Source organism: Pseudoliparis swirei, chromosome 21, assembly GCF_029220125.1.
Source record: "Pseudoliparis swirei isolate HS2019 ecotype Mariana Trench chromosome 21, NWPU_hadal_v1, whole genome shotgun sequence".
NCBI lineage: Eukaryota > Metazoa > Chordata > Actinopteri > Perciformes > Liparidae > Pseudoliparis > Pseudoliparis swirei.
Genome location: NC_079408.1, coordinates 14,558,461 through 14,581,442, shown reverse-complemented (window position 1 = coordinate 14,581,442; position 22,982 = coordinate 14,558,461). Strand labels below are relative to the sequence as shown.

Below are 22,982 nucleotides of genomic sequence, written 5' to 3'. Positions count from 1 at the left end.
ACAAACATATTGCAGCTGGCTATTAGAAAACGTCCCTGCAGTAGCAGAGAGCTCCACTAGGTGGCAGCAGAGCCTCGCTGAAAGAACACCTGCCAATGCGAGACACCCAGAGACGCCCTCAAAAAGAAAATACAATCAAATAAATGTCACCATTTAAAATAAAGACATGTCATCCACCTCTTCCTCCACTGTCCTGATTTAAAAAACAATCTCTCCTTTCCTCATTGCCCTCCTTGTCCCTCAAACCCCCCCACACACACACAATTTCGGACCGCGAGGCGCCCGCAGCTAATTGGTAAGAATCAGACGTATACGTGGTGCTGTTTGACGAGCTCACCTCCCCTCGCTGTGGCTTAGGTGCCACCTGGTTTTGTGTGTGTGTGTGCGTGACTGACACAGATGGCGGCGGTCGTTGCCAGCCTCTGAGTGTGTCCCCGGACTCAGAAGCCACCCAGCCTCGGGTGGGCTTTGGGTTCAGACACGTCTCTCCCTGTGGACTTCTGACTTTCACTACAGCAGCTTCTGTGGTGGTGTGAAAAACAAGCCACACTTGTGCACACACTTGTTTTCCCTCCATTGTCCGCCATTGGATGGGTTTGGTGTGTGTGTTGCTTTGCTGTCAGAAGGGTTGATGTCTTGCTATCAGAAAGTTGATATTCCAAAGTTACCAAGAATTACACGTGGTCACAACTAACACAGGACTGTACATTTCGTTGTATAACTTACCCAGTATTGTAACAGACTGTCATGTGTTTGGGTATTGGAGATGATATGTCCCTCCGGGGTTGCCGTAGAGAAGAAAAGTAACTGAAAAGAACACTCGGTCCCCCCCCCCAGTCTACAGCAACCCCTAAGCGACATATCATCTTCAATACCCAAACACATGAGATTGTATATAGATGTAAAAGGTGATGTATTGGCCCCATTGTCACAGATGAGTCCACCTTGGTGCGTCCCCACAGGGGTTGTTCCTTTTCTGGATTGTGTGTCCAACATCATCGTGCACGACTGCGTACGCGACGCATTGATAGCATTTTTTAAGAACCCATGATGACTTCTCGACCGCCGCGGTATTGGAAGACCCCCCCCTGCCCCCCTCCGTACCTATCTCACAGTTGGCTCCCATGTATCCGGTGCCGATGCAGTCGCAGATGTAGCGGTTCCAGCCCTCTTTGCACAGCCCCGCGTTGCCACAGGGGGCGCTGCTGCACCTCTTCTGCAGCTCGCGGGTGCAGAAGCTGCTGACGCCGAACGTGCTCTGGATCTCGGCCAGGCGGCGGACGTCGCGGCTCTTGCCGTCGATGAAGAGGTCGCGGACGCAGCCCACGTAGCCGTAGTTGAGCAGCGCCGTCCACACCTCCGGCGGCAGGATGAGGTCCGACTTGGACTCGGGGAGACCCCCCAGGTACATGTCGCTGTCCAGGTCCAGGACCTCGCTGCCCTCTGGGGAGCTGAAGGGCATGCTGCGGCTGTTGACCGAGATCGATCCTACGGAGGCAGAAACACAGCATGATCAAACTCTGGAGAAGTGCTAGATAGGTGGGGTAGTGTGTGTGGGGGGGGGGTCAAGTGAGCGAGTGTGCGAGGAGCAGTAAGTGGATAATTTAGGGACGTAAAGCGCAGACAGAAGGACATACATGAGACACAGATGACAGCAGGGTGAGTGAGTGTGTGTGAGTGGGTGTGTGTGTGTGTGTGTGTGTGTGCGTCTAATGTGTCTGTAATAGGCTAAATGGAGGAGAAGGGAAGCAGAATGCAGCAGGGAGTGGGTTAGACAAAAGGCCCTCTATCTTTCTGTGATTAACGACTCAGTCTTAATTTTCTATTAAAAGCCAATTACAGCAGGAGCACCAGTGAGATCACACACACACCCACACACACACACCTACACGCACCCATCCTCATTATAAGACGCCATTAGGGGGAGATATAATGTCCTCGGTGCTTGCACACCTACAGATCATTCGTCAGACAGCAGACATTAAAGCGTGCAGATGTCCCGTTTGTGCCCACGTGCGAGCAGAGGCCTCAGAAGTCTGTCTTCAGGTAAATGAACCCACGTTAGCTCATATACATATATTATTTATAGTGCGGCCCCAACTTTTTCTGTGCTGTTTTTTTTAGCATGCGTGGATCAGCTTCCGTCTCCTTTTCTGTGGCAAATCCGTGACACGAGCGTCCCACATGCAATGAACTCGTCCAATCCGCTGCCTACAGAAGCTCAATACGAGGGAAACCGTTGGAAACTGAGTACATGTTGAGTCCAGGTTTTGTAAAATAGCGTGAGCACCAGACTCACATGTTCACACGTTGGCGTACAAGTGAGGAAAAGACACTTTGGATATTCGATTCAAGTCCAGTTTTCTACCGTAAAAAAGGCACTTAAGCAGCGTTCACACCAAAAGAGTTACGAATATACCGCTTTACTCGTGAGTTTATTAGCTTGGTGGCTTATTCAAGTCATTAAGGCGCCTTAGAGGGGGCGGGGCTTATCTCTGTGGCTTTACTCCGTGGAAACAGTTATTATCTCCTTCATCCACCGTGAAGAACTCACCACTAGTTCTGATTCATACTTGTTGAGGACGTCCCACAAACGTCTAAACATGTAACGCCCTCGTGTTTGGGTTCATAACATTAATATCATATATATTTATACATGACATCACCCGTAGGCTCACACAGCTCGGTGACCTTCACCTCTATGTCTGAATGTCTCTTCCAGCTCCACTAGAGCAGCAGTTAGATTCACCAACGGCGGAGCAGCTCAACGCTGATTGGCTTTCGCAACTCGTCGTCGGGCGAATTTTCCGATTTGCACAATTCGCGCCACCTCGGTGAAAATTAGCCTCAATTGAAACTATTCGCATCTGTACATTGACATGGGATCTACTGGGGCGATAACCTTGCATCGCTTTTGTTGTGAACGCAGCTTTAGCATTAACTCTGTTCATGCACGCCGCTAAAGCCTTGTTCTTAGTCTTTCACATCCAACCTGGAAAACACTACAGCCAATTCGATTTGTGATTCTGTACCGGCCACCAGGTCCATATTCAGAGTTTATATCTGAATTCTCAGAATTTATATCAAGTTTGGTTCTTAAAACCGATAAAGTTATTATTGTTGGAGATTTTAATATCCATGTGGATGTTGATAATGATTGCCTTAGTGCTGCATTCATCTCCTTGTTGGACTCGATTGGCTTCTGTCAGAGAGTACAGAAACCCACTCACAGCTTTGCCACACGCTTGATCTTGTTCTTACTATGGCGTTGACATTGAGCATTTGAACGTCTTCCCACAGTATCCTCTTCTGTCAGACCACAACCTCATAACTTTTGAATTTATACTACTACCGTTAGTCAAAAGTTTCTACACTAGATGTCTAACTGATAGTGCTGTAGCTAAATTTAAAGCGATTCCTTCTGTATTTGATTCGATACCACGTCTCAATATAACAGAGGACTCCTGGTCTAACTTTAGTCCGTCCCAGATTGATCATCTTGTTGACAGTGCCATAGGCTCTCTGAGAATGACACTGGACTCGATAGCCCTCTGAAGAAGAAGACAGTGAGGAAGGAGGTTTGCTCCTGGTATAACCCTCAGACCCGCAAACTGAAGCAAACATCACGAAAGCTTGTGGCGCTCAACTAATCTCGAAGAATCCGCTTAGTTTGGCGAGATAGTCTTAAAACATATAAGAAGGCCCTCCGTAATGCCAGAGCAGCCTATTACTCATCAATAATAGAAAAATAAAACAACCCCACCCCAGGTTTCTCTTCAGCACTGTAGCCAGGCTGACAGAGAGTCACAGCTCTGTGGAGCCGAGCATTCCTATAAACCTTAGTGGTAATGACTTTATGAACTTCTTTAATGAAAAGATTTTAACTATTAGGGACAAGATTAATAATCTCTTGCCCATAACCAGTGCCAATCTGTTCTCAAGTGGAATGGCCTTGGAAACCGCTGTATGCCCTGGTGTATATTTGGAGGATTTTCTCCTATCAACCGTGACCAATTATTTTCAACGGTTTCTACTTGAACACGTCTACCTGTCTCTTGGACCCCATCCCGAGGGAGGCTTAAAGAAGCTTTTGCCTTTAATTGGGCTCTCTATTAGATATTATCAATGTGTCTCTGCTAACAGGCCGTACCACACTCCTTCAAGGTGGCTGTTATTAAACCTCTCCTGAAGAAGCCCACTCTGGATCCAGAGGTGGTGCTAACTACAGACCGATCTCTAACCTCCCTTCCTCTCCAAGATCCTTGAGAAAGTGGTGCAAATCAGTTGTCGACTTTCTACATCATAATAGTTTATTTGAGAAATTTCAATCAGGATTTAGAAAACACCACAGCACCGAGACGGCACTGGTGAAAATTACAAATGACCTCTTAATGGCAGCAGATAAAGGACTCCTCTCTGTCCTGGTCTTGTTAGACCTTAGTGCTGCATTCGACACCATTGACCATGACATCCTGTTACAGAGACTGGAGCAGTCGATTGGCATTTCAGGCACGGCACTAATTTGGTTTAAATCCTATTTATCAGATCGATCTCAGTTTGTATTTGTAAACGATGACGACTCGATAACCACCAACGTTAATCACGGAGTTCCACAAGGTTCTGTGCTTGGACCAATTTTATTTACCTTATACATGCTTCCTTTGGGCAATATTATCAGGAAACACTCCATAAACTTTCATTGTTATGCAGATGACACTCAACTATATTTATCGATAAAACCAGAGGAGAGCAACCAACTCTGTAAAATTCAAGCATGTCTTAAAGACATAAAAACATGGATGACCTGCAACTTCTTGATGTTAAACTCAGACAAAACAAGTAATTTTTATCGGCCCTGAGCACCTCAGAGATCAATTATCTGGTGATGTGGATTCTGTACGGCATTGCCCTGGCATCCAACACCACTGTAAAGAATCTTGGCGTTATCTTTGATCGGGACTTGTCCTTTAACTCCACGTAAGCAAATCTCAAGGACTGCATTCTTTCATCTACGTAATATTTCAAAATCAGGCACATCTTGTCTCAAAAGATGCAGAAAAATTGGTTTTCGCGTTTCGTACTTCGAGACTGGATTACTGCAACTCCTTATTAGCAGGCTGCTCTAATAAATCTCTTAGGTCCCTCCAGTTGATCCAGAATGCTGCAGCTCGTGTTCTCACTAAAACTAAGAAAAGAGATCACATCACTCCTGCACTAGCTGCTCTGCACTGGCTCCCAGTAAAATCAAGAATCACTTTTAAAATTCTTCTCTTAACCTACAAAGCCTTGATTGGTGATGCTCCATCATATCTTAAGGAGCTTGCCCATATTGCCCCTAGAGAGAGACGCTCTCACTAAATGCGGGTCTTCTTGTAGTTCCTAGAGTCTTAAAAAGTAGAATGGGAGCCAGAGCCCTTAGTTATCAAGCTCCTCTTTTATGGGACCAGCTTCCAATTTCAGTCCGGGAGGCAGACACAGTCACCGCGTTTGAGAGTAGACTTAAGGACTTCCTCTTTCACAGAGGTTATAGTTAGGCCTGAATCAGGTTTGCCATGGTCCAGCCTTGATATGCTGCCATTATAGCTGCGGGGGACGTTTTAGGGATGCACTGGTACCTATCTCCTTTTTTCTCTCCTAAGGATGAATTTTCATCTCTCAATCACACGTTACTAACTCTGCTTTCTCCCGGAAGTCCTTTTTTGACGCCATGGGGTCCATCGGACCCTATGAGACGGCATAGATCCTATCTGCCTGATGGATCGTCTGGGTGGAAAATTCTGCTCATGACTCGCCACTGTCCTGTTGAGACTCGCCCTCCTCCTCCCCACCGCCATCTGCCTGATGGATCGTGGAGGTCTCCATCGTGGAATATGCCTACTATGAACTATTCATACACTCTGTCATATTCATTGAATGTATTTTAACTCTAAATCTGTCCTTCTGTACACATTACATCTATTGCATCTGTCCATCCTAGGAGAGGATCCTCCTCTGTTGCTCTCCAGGTTTCTTCCTTTTTCCCCTGAAGGGTTATTTGGGAGTTTTTCCTGGTCCGATGTGAGGTTTTGGGGCAGGGATGTCTATGTGTACAGATTGTAAAGCACTCCGAGACAAATTTGTAATTTGTGAAATTGGGCTATACAAATAAACTGAATTGAATTGAATTGAATTAAAGCCGCCACATCTTCTGGCGCGTGCTGCTACTTCTCAATGATATTGCGACACAAGTTGAAACATGCACAGTCCAATTTGACACCAGCTGGCAGTTTAAAGCAGCGCTCACCTTTCCTCCCTTCCCTCTGGAAATCCACATGGCACCAATCCCCGTCGTTGACCTTCTTGTTGCTGGCTTTCAGCTTTGTTTTCCCAGAGCCCATATCGATCAGCAGGTACAAATAGCCCTCCAGCAGCTCCATGGCGAAGTAATCGGTCTTCAGCTCCCGACTGGGCTTCTGCTCTTTGGGACCCTGAGGACGTCCGTGGCTGAACAGCAGGAGGCCGCTGGGCTCCGTGGTGCGGAAGTCAAAGGAGATGGATCCCGTCTTCTTGGTGTTCCACTTAGGCAGCGAGATGAAGGACTCGGGGGTCTCGAAGGTGACGGGGTCCAGGGCCGGCACGTCCTCGCAGCGGAACACCAGGTCGCCGCTCAGGGTGATCTTGGGGTCGCGCTCGATGGCCAGCTGGGACAGCTCCAGCTTGAAGTCGTTGTTCTTGTACACCACCTGGAGAGCGGAGCGCAGAGCGAGTGGTTAGAATACGAAATAGCGGTGGCGACTTGGGATGAGAATCTTCTTCTATTTTTTTTTTCCGAGACCGGTGCTAAACCGGTACTTTTAAAACGATACCGGTGACCAAAACTTTTTTTAAAAGCAGAAAACGACGATAAACAATGACGGATATCAGACTGTCGCGCCCATATTGGCACTGGTTTTTCGGTACCCAACCCTAGTGGTGACGTGTGATTGGAGACGAACATATGCCATCTACTTACCGGGTAACGTAATTTATTTTTTAAATATGACTTTCCTGAAGCCTTAAAACGCAGCTGCAGCAGACATTGCGTCCATAATGTTAAGATCCTGCAGATGCATCATAATTGCCCAAATGAATTTCAAGTGTCAGTTGACGTGGCTGCTGGGAAACCGTGTCAGCATCGGGAAATGATGAGGATGAGAAGCACGACTTTGTGTTGAACAGCACTGGGAAACCAACGTTGGTACAAACGCTGCTGGTACAAGACATTCAGTTAATTTTTAGGGTAAAATCCTTCACACTTTGGACATTTTTAACCCTTTGGTGCCACTGAGTTTCCCAAGGCCTGCTTCCATTGACGTCAGCGCGGTGCCTAGTGCATCATCACCACTGTATAAACTCTCGGTTATATAACGTGTACAAAACGACACGCTATTGGTCGAAAGCCGCAGCTCAGAAATGTCAGTATACCGGCAAAATTAAATGAAGAAAACAACAACTGAAAAGGCTCAAGGGGAAAGCCCGACGGGAGAAGTGAATGTTGCTTACGGCCTCAATGTAAATGCCCCCCCCCCGACAGCCTTTGATGAAACTCCGCTTTATTGTTTCTGTTCAAAGTGTGTGCCTGTGCATTCATAATGGATTAAGTGCTAACGGCAAAGTAAATCATCCTTTTTATTTGTTGAACACTCGTCGTGAGAGGCCCGTCCTCAAGGTAACGGCGTGCAGCAGCTGAGGTCTCTGCATTTCTTTATTTGTGAGTGTGTGTGTGTGTGTGCATTTACTCCCGATTTTAGTGCTCTTCACGCTTCCTCACACACACACACACACTCGCTGACAGGTAATAGGAATGTAGAGAGTTGTTGTTGTCCCCCCCCCCCCGCCCCCCATCTGCAGCAGATGTTGACTACAGCAATGTCACAGAGACACAGACAAGCTAGCTGCTCGTTGGGTTTTTACATGACCCTCGTTCAGCATGTTTTCACCTGTTAAACTTCTCTTTATTAAATCATACTACACAGTCTCATATGGATTTCCGACCCAGCAGGTAGCCATTTATTCGTATTCCGTTGACGTATCCCCACGTCTCTTTTTCGCGGCATTACATCATTTAAATGTTCTTACATATCAGAATGCTGCTTCATTTTCTCCATCTAGCTTCTTAAAAGAATACTTTGCTCCACAGCAGCTTGTTTCTCAGACCGAGGGGTGTTCAGCCCAGCGGTGTCTGGATGGAAGGTCGGCTGGTTGTAGCTTTCATTTATTCAAGGGCACAATCCAGCGGTGGTCGTTGCAGACACACCTGGCCGAGATCTGCGCTCTACTGAGTTAGCAGTGGGGGCGACTGTGGGTCAGTTAACAGGTCCGCCCTTCAATCAGAGGGTTGGCGGGTTCAATCCTCGCCCGAGTCGATGTTTCCTCGAGCAACACACTTAACCCTTAATTGCGTACTATAGCTGTGTCTACGCTGTATGAATGTAAGATGATTGTAAGTCTCTTTGGATAAAAGCGTTAGCTAAATGTAATGAAATGTGATTAAGTCGCCGTTTGGCCTCCTTCTGTATTCGCAGCACTGAAACACTCGTGCGATGCGGTTCACCGTTTGGTAGTTTGACTATCTGTCTTTGCCCTTTGTAATCAGGCATCGGTTTCAGAAGCCCTCCATGGTAGAGATCTGCCCTCGACTGCGTTAGCCGTGTGTTAAGTCACCATTTACCTCGGGTTTGTCCTGCTGCTGCATTCGCACCAAAACTCGTCTTATGTAACGCGGTTCTTTGACAATCGGGATTTCTTTCAAAAGCCCTCCGATGGTAATTTTGTTTTTTTTTGCATGCATGTACTCTCTCTCTCTCTCGTCCTCCCTTTCAAACGCCACGCCCACGCGCAGGCACAGGATGAGCCGCAGCTCTGCCGGGTTAGTCCTGAACTTAAGCCTCCTTTGGTTCACCTCTTTCTTTTGGCCGCGCCGCCGTGTGCACTGTGCACCTCATAATGTCCTCATTAGCGGAGATTAGTCCTGGTAATTAGGCGCGATCGCGCTAAAACTGGCAGCTGATAAAGCGTGAGCCGTCCTGGCTTAAAGTGTCGTCGTCGACACCTTCAAAAAAAAAAGGGGGGAGAAAACGCAGTGGGCTGATTTTTTCATCTTTACTATTTGGAGGTGTTTATTTTTTGTTAATCCGTGCTAATCTGTTTCGACAACAAAATTAAATAAAAATGCAGTCTGGTGTGCTGCTTCATACGATGGATCATACAGCATCAGGGGAAAGATGAGGCAGGAAGTGAAGCTGGCAGCATGCGGCACCAGATGACTCTCAGGTTAGCATCTGCTATATGGCCCAATACACACATGTATAAATACCAGCCCGTAAGCGAGTGTTAGGGGGCTAACATTAAGATGTTCTATTTGTCTTTTGTTTTCATTTTGCAGACTCAAAGAGGGTAGAGGGGTATAAACTGTCAACATAATCGCACACACATTCAACATGAATATGAATTATTCCTTTGTAAATCAATATTCAAACAGTTTGTGTCACTTAAAAGGAGATTTTAAATGAAATTGGTCAAATTCTTCCCTTTTTTGGCCCAGATTTCCTTTACATCTGCTGTGGTCTTCCTCCCTGGAAGATGAATCTGTCAGTTGTGACCTTTTGCAATGATACTTATGGCCATGAGCCAACAAGCCTTATATTTTGAAAGTGTCCCAAGCTTCCCAAGGGGGCTAACATTAAGATTTTCTATTTTTCTTTTGTTTTCTTTTTTGCAGACTCAAAAGAGGGTAGAGAGTTATAACTTGTCAACGTAATCGCATACACATCCAACATGAAAATGAATTATTCTAATTCTTTTGTAAATCAATGTTCAAACTAACATGAAATTCAGTGTCAAAGAGATTTTAAATGAAATTGGTCAAATTCTTCCCTTTTCTTTTTCAACACACGGCCCAGATTTCCATTACATTTGCTATTGTCTTCCTCCTCCCTGAAAGATGAATCTGTTGGTTGTGACCTCTTCCTTAGCACCATCCAGCGCTCATTTTGTTGTGATACTTATGGCCATGAGCCAACAAGCCTTTTATTTTGAAAGAGTCCAAAGCTTCCCTCCTGCGTTACTACCCTCGCTGCCTGAAAGGTCAAGCGTCAACAAAAGACAGCGACATGTAGAAGACACATTGCTGATTAGGAACGAGGGCCTTCCATATTTATATTTACTCGTGGCAATAGCTCCATCTGACGTCCCCCAAAAAGGTCTTTCAACAAACTAATCAACATCAGACAAAAGCCTGCCGCTGACATCGGGTCTCTCGGTCAGACTAGTCGACGAGGCAGAGATGGGACGTCACGGACACAATGACAGATTTGTGTGTCGACATGTCATCGACGTCGAGACTCCTGATGTCGGAAGGATTTCGTGTCACGAACCGAAGGCAGCCGAAATTAGCTCGCCGCCACGTGGGCTCTGAATGGCTATTGATAGGATGAGATCTGCTGCTGGAGCAGAATTAGTCCTTCATAGGCAATCGGTGGTCTGTCATCACTGGGCGAGTTCAGATTATCTGAGAGCCGCATGTCTTTTTCACACCACCGGCTTTGTGTTTTAGGTTTTGACATGAAGCGGCGTGTGTGTGTGTGTTCGGCTGATCCGACTGGTTGTTAAGCATCTTCAATTCCAACGAGGGCGAGCCGTCAAGACGCTTTGCCTCTTTGACCCTCGGTGTGAAACGCTCAGGTTTAACGCCCGTCTCTTTAAGACTCCATCATGGATAAAAAAAAGACCATTGTGCTCTGATTGGCTGATAGCGAAGGAAAGAAAAGTACCTCGTTGGAAAGGTGGTTGTCAAGTCGATGGGTATGTTATAGAGTAAAGTATACATTGTAATGAGCCTATATGTGACAGAGGGGTGATTGTTGGTCATTGGTTAGCAATTATGACTTTCAATCATTGGGTTGGCGGGTCAATCCCCGCCCTAATCGATGTGTCCAGGAGCAAGACACTTAACCCTGAATGTCTCCCCGTAGCTGTGTCTACGGTCTACGAATGTAACTCTTATGTCTCAGTTTGCGGCTTGACAGACACTCTAGATACCCAACAGGTGAGTTGTCGACGATAAGTCCCCTTCAGGTATGTCAGTGTCTCTCGAGCAAAAGAATACAAATGGAAAAGGAGAGGAGAAGGAGGAAAAAGAATAAGAGGGAGAGGTGTTTTCAGCAGTACGGGAGGATGGATGGATGGACGAAGACGTCGGTGAATGACAATAGCGAGGGAGACGAGTGTAACGGAGGGATAGCGCGATACACGGGGGTGTCAGAGCGTGAAGGGACTCTGAACGGTGCGTCAGACGAGCTGTGCTTGTGTGAAGCAGAAAGACCTCAGATGATCCGGGCTCAGATTCTGTATAAACGCCTGCGCTGACTCAGCATCTTCTAGGCCATACGCCTTTTCTTTCATATCGTCGAATCCTTCAGGGTTTCTGACTTCAGACGAACTATTTGCAATATGTGCTCCGCGGTATTGAGAGGGCAGATCTGACGCCGCAGAGAAGTGCTCTCGGCTTTGTCCGTTAGTGTAAAAGATAACAGTCAGAGACCTTGTAGAGAACTTGAGCCGAGTTAATAATGTCCAGGAACACGGTTGTGTTCCCTCTTTTGATTCAATGACTCGGCTCGAGGCGCCGCCGGCTGCGTGTTGGAGTTGGATTAACTACGCCGATCTCGCTGAACCCAGTATGTGTGTGTCCTGGACACGGACTGGGCCAAAGCCTTCCTCAGGGGTGACGCCATCGATTTGTTTGCTGTCATTGAGGAACTCCGTTAATCTTACGACTTGCAGGTCAGCACAACAGAAAGAATCATTTTCAGGGTTGTGAATGTCCGATGAGCACACACACACACACACACCACAGTGTTTGTAAGGGTTGCAATTAAACATATATGTTCAATGTTTATTGATATTTACTGACAGTTAGTGACACACTTAAAGCATGACTATACATGCCATTGATTGCCGTTGCCTTAGCAATAAGGAAGCACATGGAAAAGGGCAAAGGAATGTAATTACCAAGATCCTCTTTTATGGAACCAGCTTCCACCTTCAGTCCGGGAGGCAGACACAGTCACCTCATTTAGACTGAAGACTTTCCTCTTTGATAGAGCTTATAGTTAGGGCTGAATCAGGTTCACCTGGTCCAGACCCTAGAGATGCTGCTATAGGCTTATAGACTGCTGGCGGACGTTTTAGGATACACTGAGCACCTATCTCCTCTTCTCTCTCTCCTTATAAATGAATTGTCATCTCTCCATTGCACATTATTAACTCTGCTTCCTCTCCGGAGTCTTTGTGACTTCACGTCTCAGAGGGTCCATTGGACCTGGCTGGGTCTGATGCCTCCTACCATGATCCTGCTGATTTATAATTTGTCCTATTGGGCTACACACAATACACGGAATTGAATATAATTGAAGTGGGGGCTATGGATGACCCCGGAAGATAACATTGCACCACAAAAGTGAGCCTAGGTGGAAGCTGCAGACGAAGGGAGAAAGCATCCTATACAAAGTTGTGAGGACAGGGCGAGAGAGAGAGAGAGAGAGAGCAAGGAGGAGGGACAGAGCATTCAACCCGGGCGCGGAATCAGTTCAATAAAAAAAATCAATTTTAATTTGGCCGTCAGCATGGCAGAGCTGGCGTGCCAAAACCGCTACGCCATGGAGGTAATTACACAAACGTGCCCCAGAGAAAAGGAAGGATTAGAGGGGTGGAGAGAAGTGATGAGAGAGGTGGGAACATGGGGGGGGGGGGGGGTAGACTGAGATTAGAGAGAGGAGTGTGAAATGGGAGATAGCAAGGTCACTGTCTGGGAAAAAATAAAAGATGGAGAGGCAGATGGCGACATGTTGAAGAAGAAGAGGAAGAGGGGAATCTGTGGATCTGATTTCACACTCGGCCACTCTGACCGGGAGCCTAGAACAACACACACACACACACCCCTCTGTGTGTGATCATATGGGTGACTGTGAACACACACAAACGTCATATTCTGAGCCTTTTTACTCTTCTTCTGCTGCGCTCTTCCTTTTGGATTCCAGCTGCCTGGAGGGAACCGGCCGGGCGTACCCAAGGCGTTTGACCACGGTGGCGGCTTGAAAGCCTCGCCGCCGGCCCGTAACGCCGCTGATAATCTGAGCTGTGCCACCGAACCAGCACGGGATGAAACACACCGCTGTCTACACCCCCCAGTTCAGCCACTCACTCCCCTCTGTACGTCGAGCAGCTACTGTACGACTCTACTGGCTCTCTCAGTTCCCCGTGTTGAGGGTTCTTTCGATGTCGTTACCTTTCTGGCTCGGTGGAGCTGAGAGGTCATCAGAGCGACACCGAGATGTCAACGTTGAGCCCGTGAAACCGGAATAACAACCACTGTATCAAATATAGCAGAGACCCCCCTTTCTGGATCGTGGTCCATGCCGACAACCAACAATTCATAAACTCTGTCCTACACAAATGTGTTTATGTGACTGTAATGATTCCTTCTGGTCACATGACATCTATTCTTCTGATCCTCCTCTGTTGCTCTCCTGAAGGGTTCTTCACCTTTTTTTTCCCCCTTAAAGGGTTTTTCATCTATTTCTTGGGAGTTATTCCTGATCCGTGGGTGAGGTCAAAGGTCAGGGATGTCATATTAAACCTTCTTTTTCTCAAATGAGCCTCAAATGAGAGAAAAGACACATTGCATGCTACAAGAAGTACAACCCCATGTGTTTCAACGCTACCCACGTGAAAAGGTTTTTCATCTATTTTTTGGGAGTTGTTCCTGATCTCATGTGAGGTCAAAAGTCAGGGATGTCGTATATGTACAGGTTGTAAAGCCCTCTGAGGAGAATTAGTAATTCATGATATTGGGCTATATAAAATAAACTGGATTGAATTGAATCTTTCTGAACCGCACACATACTCAGATCAGAGGGCTTAGCATTGAGTCTTAGATGTACAGTATCCCTTTAAGAGAACAAGTTACATAACAGTTGGCCGCCTTGGGTACATGCATACCGTACCGTACCTATAGGAAGTAACACTCGACATCTCTTCCTCATTTCATCGACTCCAGCTTATCTTTTTATTGGGCGATCTCAAATGCCATGCCCTCCAATCATCTGCTGCAGATTCCCTTTCCACCTCTATTTGTAGCCCCGTCTGTACGTCGCCTGTAAACTCAGCCCTGTTCTTGATGAGAGGGGATAGTCAAACGCCTTGGGGAAGTTTTAAAACCCACTAGGGATCCTTCAGATAGCAACCCAAATAATGAAAATGTAATTCTACAGGCGTAATTAAGTTAGAGATAGGGCGATTACTGTGCGATCCATTAAAAGCGATGGCAAAAGTAATTACTTTTTCAATCAGCGTGGTTTTATGAGGAAATGCGACGGCACCATGTTGCGTCGCCACTATACAAGTCATTACATTCACAAGGGCATAATACTTTAAGCTGTGATTGGTCCTCTTGACAGCTTGTTAAGCTGTGAATTAAAGCTCTGGTGGAAATAGAAGTCTTCTTTTTTCCCTTTTTTTAAACTTGAAGATATGAAGTTTTTTACAAGGCATCTGTCCTCTACATATCCATCCCTCACAACTGGGCATGAGGCTGCATCGCTATGATATGAACCTGAGACTGTGTATTTGTGATTCACTAGCATCCAACTGCGGTGTGTGTGTGTGCAATGCTCTTGGATGTGTGTGGTCTGCAGTACGGGGGTAACGGGGAGAGGAACCCTGCATCTGGACGTTGTTGGTCTGACACCTCCTCCTCTCACATATGGGGGTCGGATATCTGCACTAGGGTTGTCACGATAGCAAATTATACCTTCGATACGATTGCTGCCATAAATATCGCGATACCCGATCCTTTTTTCCCCGTGAAAGGTTTTTTTCAATTTCTTGGAAGTTTTTCCTGATCCGATGTGAGGTCAAAGGTCAGTGATGTTGTCTGTGTACAGACTGTAAAGCCCTCTGAGGGGAATTTGTAATTTGTGATATTGGGCTTTATAAAATAAACTGAATTTATTCACGGTACCTGCCATAAATATCGCGATACCCGATACTCACGATACGATACTGGTGTATTTATCTATAATATTAATAAATATAACTTCAGTATGATTTTTTTTTTATCAGCTTGTTCATGCCCATTTTTTTCAACACTTAACAAATTGCATTTATATTATTGTTAGCCTACAGTAAGATATTAATGAAAGCTACATGGTGCCATTATAGCATTGATTATACACTATGTCGTTCTGTTCGTATCTGACCAGATGATACAGAGTTCCTTCAGTATGAGCAATTGAGTTGATATTTAATCTTAATTCATGTAATAATTATGTTTCCTTCACTGTCTGTAGTCTGCACAGACGGAGGTGTCAGAGTCCAAACTGACTTCAGCTCAGTGGAACAATGTTCTCAATGCAACTCTGTGATGTTTGTGTGATAATAATTTTAAAAAAGGACGCCCACCAACAGATGTAAACAAAGATACAAGAGATTTGTTAAACGAAGCACATGCTTCTGTAGGGAGAAAGGTTACACAGGAAGTAGCGCGCTAGCACGATGCAGATGGATACGGTGCGAGGAACAGAGTCACAGGCTAGAGGAGCCATGACACCTTTTATCGATACCCTCTCTTATCCATGTGGGGACATCATAATCTACTCCTTGCCTACAGATCAAATTATGCTGAACACTGTTGATCACGTTGACCTTGTGCTGAAATGATGATGATGATGATGCAATGATGACGTCAGGGGGCGTTAGCTATATGTAGACGTCACCTGAGTACAGCCAGGTGTGTTTGGCAAGAGAGCAGAAGGGAAAACTATTTTTATGATCGCATATTTAGAACGAATTTAAGACTTTTAAAGTTTTATTTTATGTTTCTGTTGCTGTTCTGCAATTAAAGAAAGTATGGAAGTGACGCAACGAAAAGAATGCGCGTGGATTTTACTGACCGCGCTTTCAAGAGTCGAAAAATAATAAGGGCCCAAAGTGTCGGCCTTCACCTACAAAATGAAAGTCTCTCAAAGAGAGAGACATGCCAACCAGGAAGAGACTCACAATGACCACAACAAAAGATTAAAACGGGACACAGCAAGTACAGAGAGTACACGGAGTGATGAAGAAGAGCTGCAGAGAACCAAAGAGACTCCACAACTGTGACAAGGGGAAAAAGCCAACAACACAAAGACACACAATGACTACACAAAGAGACACACAGCAGCTACAAAGAGACACAACACGACTGAAGAGAGGAACACAACTTCATAGAGACACAAACAAAGAGAATAAAAAGAGGCCAAGCAACCACAGACAAGCCGTGACTACAAAGAAATGCAAAATGGACCACAAAGAGATCCCAAAGCCCAGAGTTACGTGTCACGCCTACAAATACACACGAAACAGCAGAAACAGGATAAACTAATTATGAAGTATGATCGCGGGGAATTTTGTTTGTATGTCCCCAGGGGCACCAAATAAAACAGCCACGTGCACTTTGATCAGCTACACGCATACACACACACATACATACACACACATACATACGTACACAGATACACACACAAACACACATACATACAGACACACACATACATACACTACCGTTCAAAAGTTTGGGGTCACTTAGAAATGTCTTTATTTTTCAAAGAAAAGCACTGTTTTTTCAATAAAGATAACATTAATCAAAAATACACACTATACATTGTTAATGTGGTAAATGACTATTCTAGGTGGAAATGTCTGGTTTCTAATGAAATATCTCCATAGGTGTATAGAGGCCCATTTCCATCAACGATCACTCCAGTGTTCTAATGGTACATTGTGTTTGCTAATCGCCTTAGAAGATTAATGTCTGATTAGAAAACCCGTGCAATTATGTTAGCACAGCTGAAAACAGTTATGCTGGTGATATAAGCTATACAACTGGCCTTCCTTTGAGCTTGAAGTTTGAAGAACAAAATTAATACTTCAAATATTAATCATTATTTCTTACCTTGTCAATATCTTGACTATATTTTCTATTCAATTTTCAATTCATTTGATAAATAAATGTGAGTTTTCATGGAAGACACAAAATTGTCTGGATGACCCCAAACTTTTGAACGGTAGTGTACGTACACAGATACACACACAAACACATACATACAGACACATAAATACATACATACACATACATACGTACACAGATACACACACACTCATACATACATACACACATGCAAACATACACACAAACACACACACACTCATACATACACATACATAATCACACACATACATAATCAAAAACATACAAAAATACACACACTCACACATACATACACACATAAACAAACTCATGCATACATACACACATACACACACACACACAAACACATTCATACACACACTCATACATACATACACACAGTCATACATACACACACATACATACATAATCACACACATACACACACACATACATAATATTAAAACACACACACACACACAGAGCCACCTACATCTTTCAGGCAGCCCATGAAGTTGTTGCTGACGGGCGACCCGGGCAGGTCGGCCGTGTTGGGGCTCCCTCCGATGTAGAAGAAGTCGTCAGAACCCAGCATGGTGTAGTCTTCCTGGGTGTAGCCAGTGGTGGTCAGTATCCCGTCCACTGAGATGGTCACCTGGCAGAGGCCCGAAAGAGACAGAGAGGGAGTGGCAGAGGTAGGGAGAGACAGAGGATTCCCAGAGCGGAGAGGAATTAGAAGAATGAGGAGAAAACAAGGAAGAAAGTGGATTAAACCCCGACAACAGGTGGGGTTGCCGTCTGAATGGAGTCGTTTGGTTGGTTGCTTTTGGTGCCACTCAGACTGGGGGCCTCGGCTCTCGAGTGCAGTTGCTAAGACAAAACCAACGGAACTGTGCTCACTGTGTAATCCCCGACTCCTGATCTAATGGAGTAACGGTTAAAGTAACGGCATCCTACTCTGGATTAAGGGAACCTTTAAAGATGTATACACATCAATAGAGCAAGCATTGCAGCATCATGATCCTACAGGTAAGAGTGTTGTTTAAATATCCACTGGGCTCTCCCTGTGTCGGGCAGAGTTTATCTACAACGTTAGCTGAACCAGTCCTCACCTGAGCCTCATCTAGCAGCAACAATAAATACCTTTAATATATTGAAGTGCCTCAAGCCTCGTTTATTTGTGGAAGGTGTGAGAAAAAGGACTAAATAGCAACCTCTCCACAACATTTTAGTTTTAGGCAAATAGATGCATAAACGACGCAATTTTAGGTACCAGTAGGTTTTTCTGTTCGCTCAAATGCTATTTGGTTTGGTCTGTCAAATTAATTCTCCGTAGTCTTGATTTACTGGACGATACGACCAACTGGATTCAACACAAGACCTTCCAAGACGAGGCAAAGCAAGGACTTCAAAGAATACCTGAAGAGCCGTTACGATGAAACGTGAGATATGTTCACGTACAATTAGAATGCAGCTCAGAGGAGTTGTCTTTTTACATCACAATTTGCAGTACTCGATAAAAATGCTAATAGGTATAATGTGGCTAATTGTATCATATCGTGGCTGTGTTTGCTATCGGAGACGCCGCGGTGCAAACATCTTGCCAACTAATTCTGGAGGGATTGTTTGCAGTTAGTGACCAACTTATTGTCTAATTATCCTAATAGAGCTGGCCTGGGCCAAAGGGAAGTACTCATGTCTCTGATTTAACATCTGTTATGCTGCATAAATGTGGAGAGCTTAAATACAGGACTGCAGGGAGCCGCGTACACAACCATCTGTTTTGCATTCCCTTTTGCACACGCTACCTTTCATTTCACTCAACGCCTCATTTTTATTTTGAGACATTTAGAATAAGATTTCTTCATTAAGCGGTGCGTAATTCATGCCCGTGGGATTCTACTGCGTTGATGAGCATAAGTATTATCTCACAGCGAGCTGTGAGCACAGACGCATTCTCTTTTTAATTTGATTTCACTCTGCAACAACAGAAATGCATCAAAACAATCCTAAAGAAAGAAGAACCTTGAACTGAAGATGAAGTGCGGCAAACCTTATAAGGAGAACTGAAAAGAAACCTTAGCAACTGCACTCAACAGACCAGTCGCCCCAGTTAAGTTCTTCTTGATCTTTTTTTGTTTGTGTACTCCCCTTCTAAACAGGGCAACTCATTTTTATGTCTGCTGTTACTACTTGGAGATAGAGAGCAATCCTATTGGCCGGATGGCATGAAGACTCGCTGGTGCGTTGGGGTCCGCTGGAGATCTCGGACGCGGCTTTCTGATGGCGGCAACGTCAGTTACCCTATCGCGACGGGAGGGACCTTACAGGGGGGGGGGGGTCGAGGGCGTGAAGCGGGGGAGGGGAAGTCGGGGGTTTAAGACGCTCTTATGGACTCGCAATAAGGAGGTGGGAGGCGGAGTTAAAAGGGTAGGTGGTAACCGGAAATGTTGACTGAAGAACATATCTTATGGCCACGCGAGATCTTTTGGATGTGGTCGAATGCTTTGTGCGGGGTTGTTGACGGTACACCTTCAGGGATGGATGTGCCCATCGAGCTGCCAGACACCTCGGAAGACCCCCGGATAAAACCGGGGGAATGAGACATCAGCAATGTATCGGCGTACCTTTCTTTTGCCATCTCCATCATCCCGGCTTCCACCACTTACATTGTTCATCGAAGCATTTCAAAAGAAAATCTCTGGCGTATGGAATTCGTTGATTGTTTCTGTGATCCGAGGTTGGACGTAAGCAAAAAGGAAGAAAAAAAAGAACAACAGCGAAACAAATATCCATGTGTTTGGGTATTTGTTTCTGATCGGACTTTGTAAGTCTTCAGCAGACTTTAACCGACACACTCAACCCATCCGGCACTTATGGAGCTTAAGCCGTAGTTGAGGAGGGAAGACTCTCTTTACACGCATAGCGTCTCAGTCTATTACTCCCAGTGATTACGCCATCAGCTGATCTGGGGGAGGGCGTACACTTGAAGCGGACAATTAGATGCGCCACGATATCTCTAAGCCAATCAGACCGTTGCTGTCAAACTTTAAAGGCGTGTTCGATGCAGCTGTTGAACCGGAAGGCGACCCTCCTCCACCCCGATCAGCTCCAGGCAGCAGGCAGTCATACACTCATTAAACAGCGGGGGGCAGCAACTCCTTTCTTCAGCACCACCACCACCAGTGTCTGGACTCCAGGGGGGATTCTATCGGATCAGAACTCCGCGTCACCGCCCATTGTTTATCCCGGTTCAGGAGAGTCCGATCGCCAAAAAGACTATGCACAATTAGATTTTTGTTCCCGTCGTATTCAAGTTTAGTGTTGATTTGGAATAAGTCTCTCCTGATCGAAGTATTACCGGCCAGAGAAGACAAGGGTGATGATGTCATAGGTTGCTGCAGGAAAGACCCCGACGCTCCGAATTTCGGAGGAAATGCATTGCTATCTCAAAACCATGCAAATTACAGACATTCTTATTTAAATGAAGGGGGGATGGGGGGTCAAATGTTAGGATTCCACGGGAGATATTGGATGTTTGTCTCCACTGTCTTGAATGTCGTATCTCTAAACAAATTATGTAATTGTGGATATTTTACTTGTCCATAAGACGCGGCAGGCGTTGGAACCGGGTCACTAAAAATAAATAGCGTCCGTGGCGCTGCCATCCCTTGGTTGTGAATGCGTTCAGAGTAAATGCAGTGACAGAACCAAAAAGCACTCATTAAACAGTGAAATGGTGTCGCACAGCATTATTTACTCGATGAAAACAAACGTGATTCATTTTGACGTGAAAAGTGTCTCAAACGGATCCGAGCGGAGGCGGCGACATGGTCGGAAAATAATAATTAATGATTGTGTGATCCACAGTTTCCTTTTTGTTTTTACTTGTGTGACAGATGAATGCAAAGCAATAAGCAATTCACATATTTACAGCGTCTATGTATGGCCATTATCCAGTGAGAAGATCACTCGGCTGGATTTATTGAAAACAATAAAACCCACCACAAAGAAAAGAAGCAAATCTAAAAATCTGGCCTTCATCCTCCTTTCATTGGTACCTAAAATAGGCTAAAAATAGGACTTTCTAAGTTAGACAACACCCATTAAGCCCACTTGCTCCTTCCATTGGATCCCTTGGATTTTGCCCAGCTGCTCTTCAAATACTCCTTTAGCCCAGTGCACACAGGAAACCAAACAGAGCTGAACTGTGTGCCCCAGATATTAATAGAGAACACAGACTGGGGCTGCTTACAGCTGAATGTGCTGTGAGGGGATTGACTGAGCTCTTAATCCAGAGCATGGGGAGCATCGCATTTTCGCCCACTCACATGCCCCCGTGGTCCTGTGGTAGAGGGAAACGTCTCTGTTTTGATTTCAACCCCCCGTCGATGCAATCAATCCCTTTTTTTTCTTCTTCTCCGTGTTCCTCTTGAACCGCCGTCTACCGTCTGAATATCAAAGCTTTTGTGATGGGGTTTCACACGGCGAACTACAATGTTTCTCCTGGTGTGATCCGCCGGTCAGCCGGGAGTGTTACCGCCTCGCCGACCGTATCTGGACCCCAGGACCGCAGGCAACTAAACGCTCCGACAAGTAGATCCCCCCCCCCCCCTTTTCATCAAAGTAATGCAGGTGAACATGACTCCAGCTGGGAGGCAATACCAGCACACATGAAACGATGGGACTCACCACATCCTGTTGCATTGTCATGCTGTGAGTTCAGAGATGGATCCTCACGTCTGACGTCCAATGATCAACACACTGCTCCTTATCTTGCTTTATCTTATCTTTTTCATCTTTAGGAGACTGGTAGCTTACATACAATACAATAAAATAAGACATGAGGAAGAGTGAGTAACCTGAAACCCTTTAGAATAACCATCAATATTTACTTTTAATTATTAATGTATTGCACAATAGTTATTTAACTATTAAACAATGAAGACACAATACTATTTATTTATTATTACATTTATAGTGGGGCGACAGTGGTTAGCAGGTCCATATTTCAATCAGGGGGTTGGCGGTTCAATCCCTGCCCTCGTCAATATGTTCTTGAGCAACACACTTAACCCTGAATTGAGTACCTTAAAAATCGCCATATAAATTAAATGGATTATTATTATTATTTTATGTTGTTACATTGGCAGTTTATTGTTGCACTCATGAGTTTTTATTTCCTAATGTATGTATTATAATGTGTAAATGTGTAAACCTGAAATAAAATATTCCTAAAACATATCAACATTATGGATCAGATATTTGTAACACATTGATAAGTGTTATTAATAAGTTAGTGTGATAACAAAACCATTAATAAATAATGTACTAATAAAACAACAATACAATTATGATGTCTCTTTAAGATAACAAGTTATAGTATTACTCATGATTTGTTACTATTTATTCATCATTTACTAATGAGTTATTCGAAAGGGTTACTGGTGAAGATGGACTACTCCCCTGTATGAAAGACAGTGCTAGAACTGGACATTATTTAACCGGAATAGCCAGAACCTGAAGTGATGAAACAGGAAGTCAACAAAAAGGAAGATACCAAACAGGAAGTGGCCAATCCGGAAGTAGTGTAACCCAAAGTGATTTAACCGGAAGCAGATTCATCATATTGATATTAATTATGTCTTGAAATGAATACAACAATAAACAAAAATAAAAAAGCCTTAAAGGCAACACAAAGAATATGTTATGCTATCAGAAGCTGTGTTATTATCAGGACTTCAACACGGACAATTAAAAAGTAGCTTTGTGTGACTCTCTAGCTCTCATTTTCTATCCAAGAATAAAGGTTCCGTTGAAGCGTCCAGTTCTAGTGTCTTAGTCATTGACCAGGTACCTTCATGTACCTGTCAGTACCTTCATGTACTCACCAGCATCTTACCTTGGATCACTTACCCTGGCTGCCACTACACTTGGTCTTTTTGCAGGGAGACAG

The 22,982-nt window shown here is 44.9% G+C and overlaps 1 protein-coding gene across 8 annotated transcripts in view; it reads right to left on the bottom strand.

Annotated features, from left to right (window-relative positions):
- nrxn2b (neurexin 2b) overlaps positions 1 to 22,982 on the bottom strand; it is an 856,499-nt gene that overhangs the window by 433,009 nt on the left and 400,508 nt on the right. For all 8 annotated transcript variants that reach the window (XM_056442212.1, XM_056442208.1, XM_056442207.1 and 5 more), the window contains exons 8-10: positions 17,520 to 17,681; positions 6,284 to 6,722; positions 1,105 to 1,488 (exon numbers count right to left, since the gene is read on the bottom strand). In XM_056442212.1, coding sequence (XP_056298187.1) covers positions 1,105 to 1,488; positions 6,284 to 6,722; positions 17,520 to 17,681 — 985 coding nt within the window. The remainder of the gene's footprint in view (positions 1 to 1,104; positions 1,489 to 6,283; positions 6,723 to 17,519; positions 17,682 to 22,982) is intronic.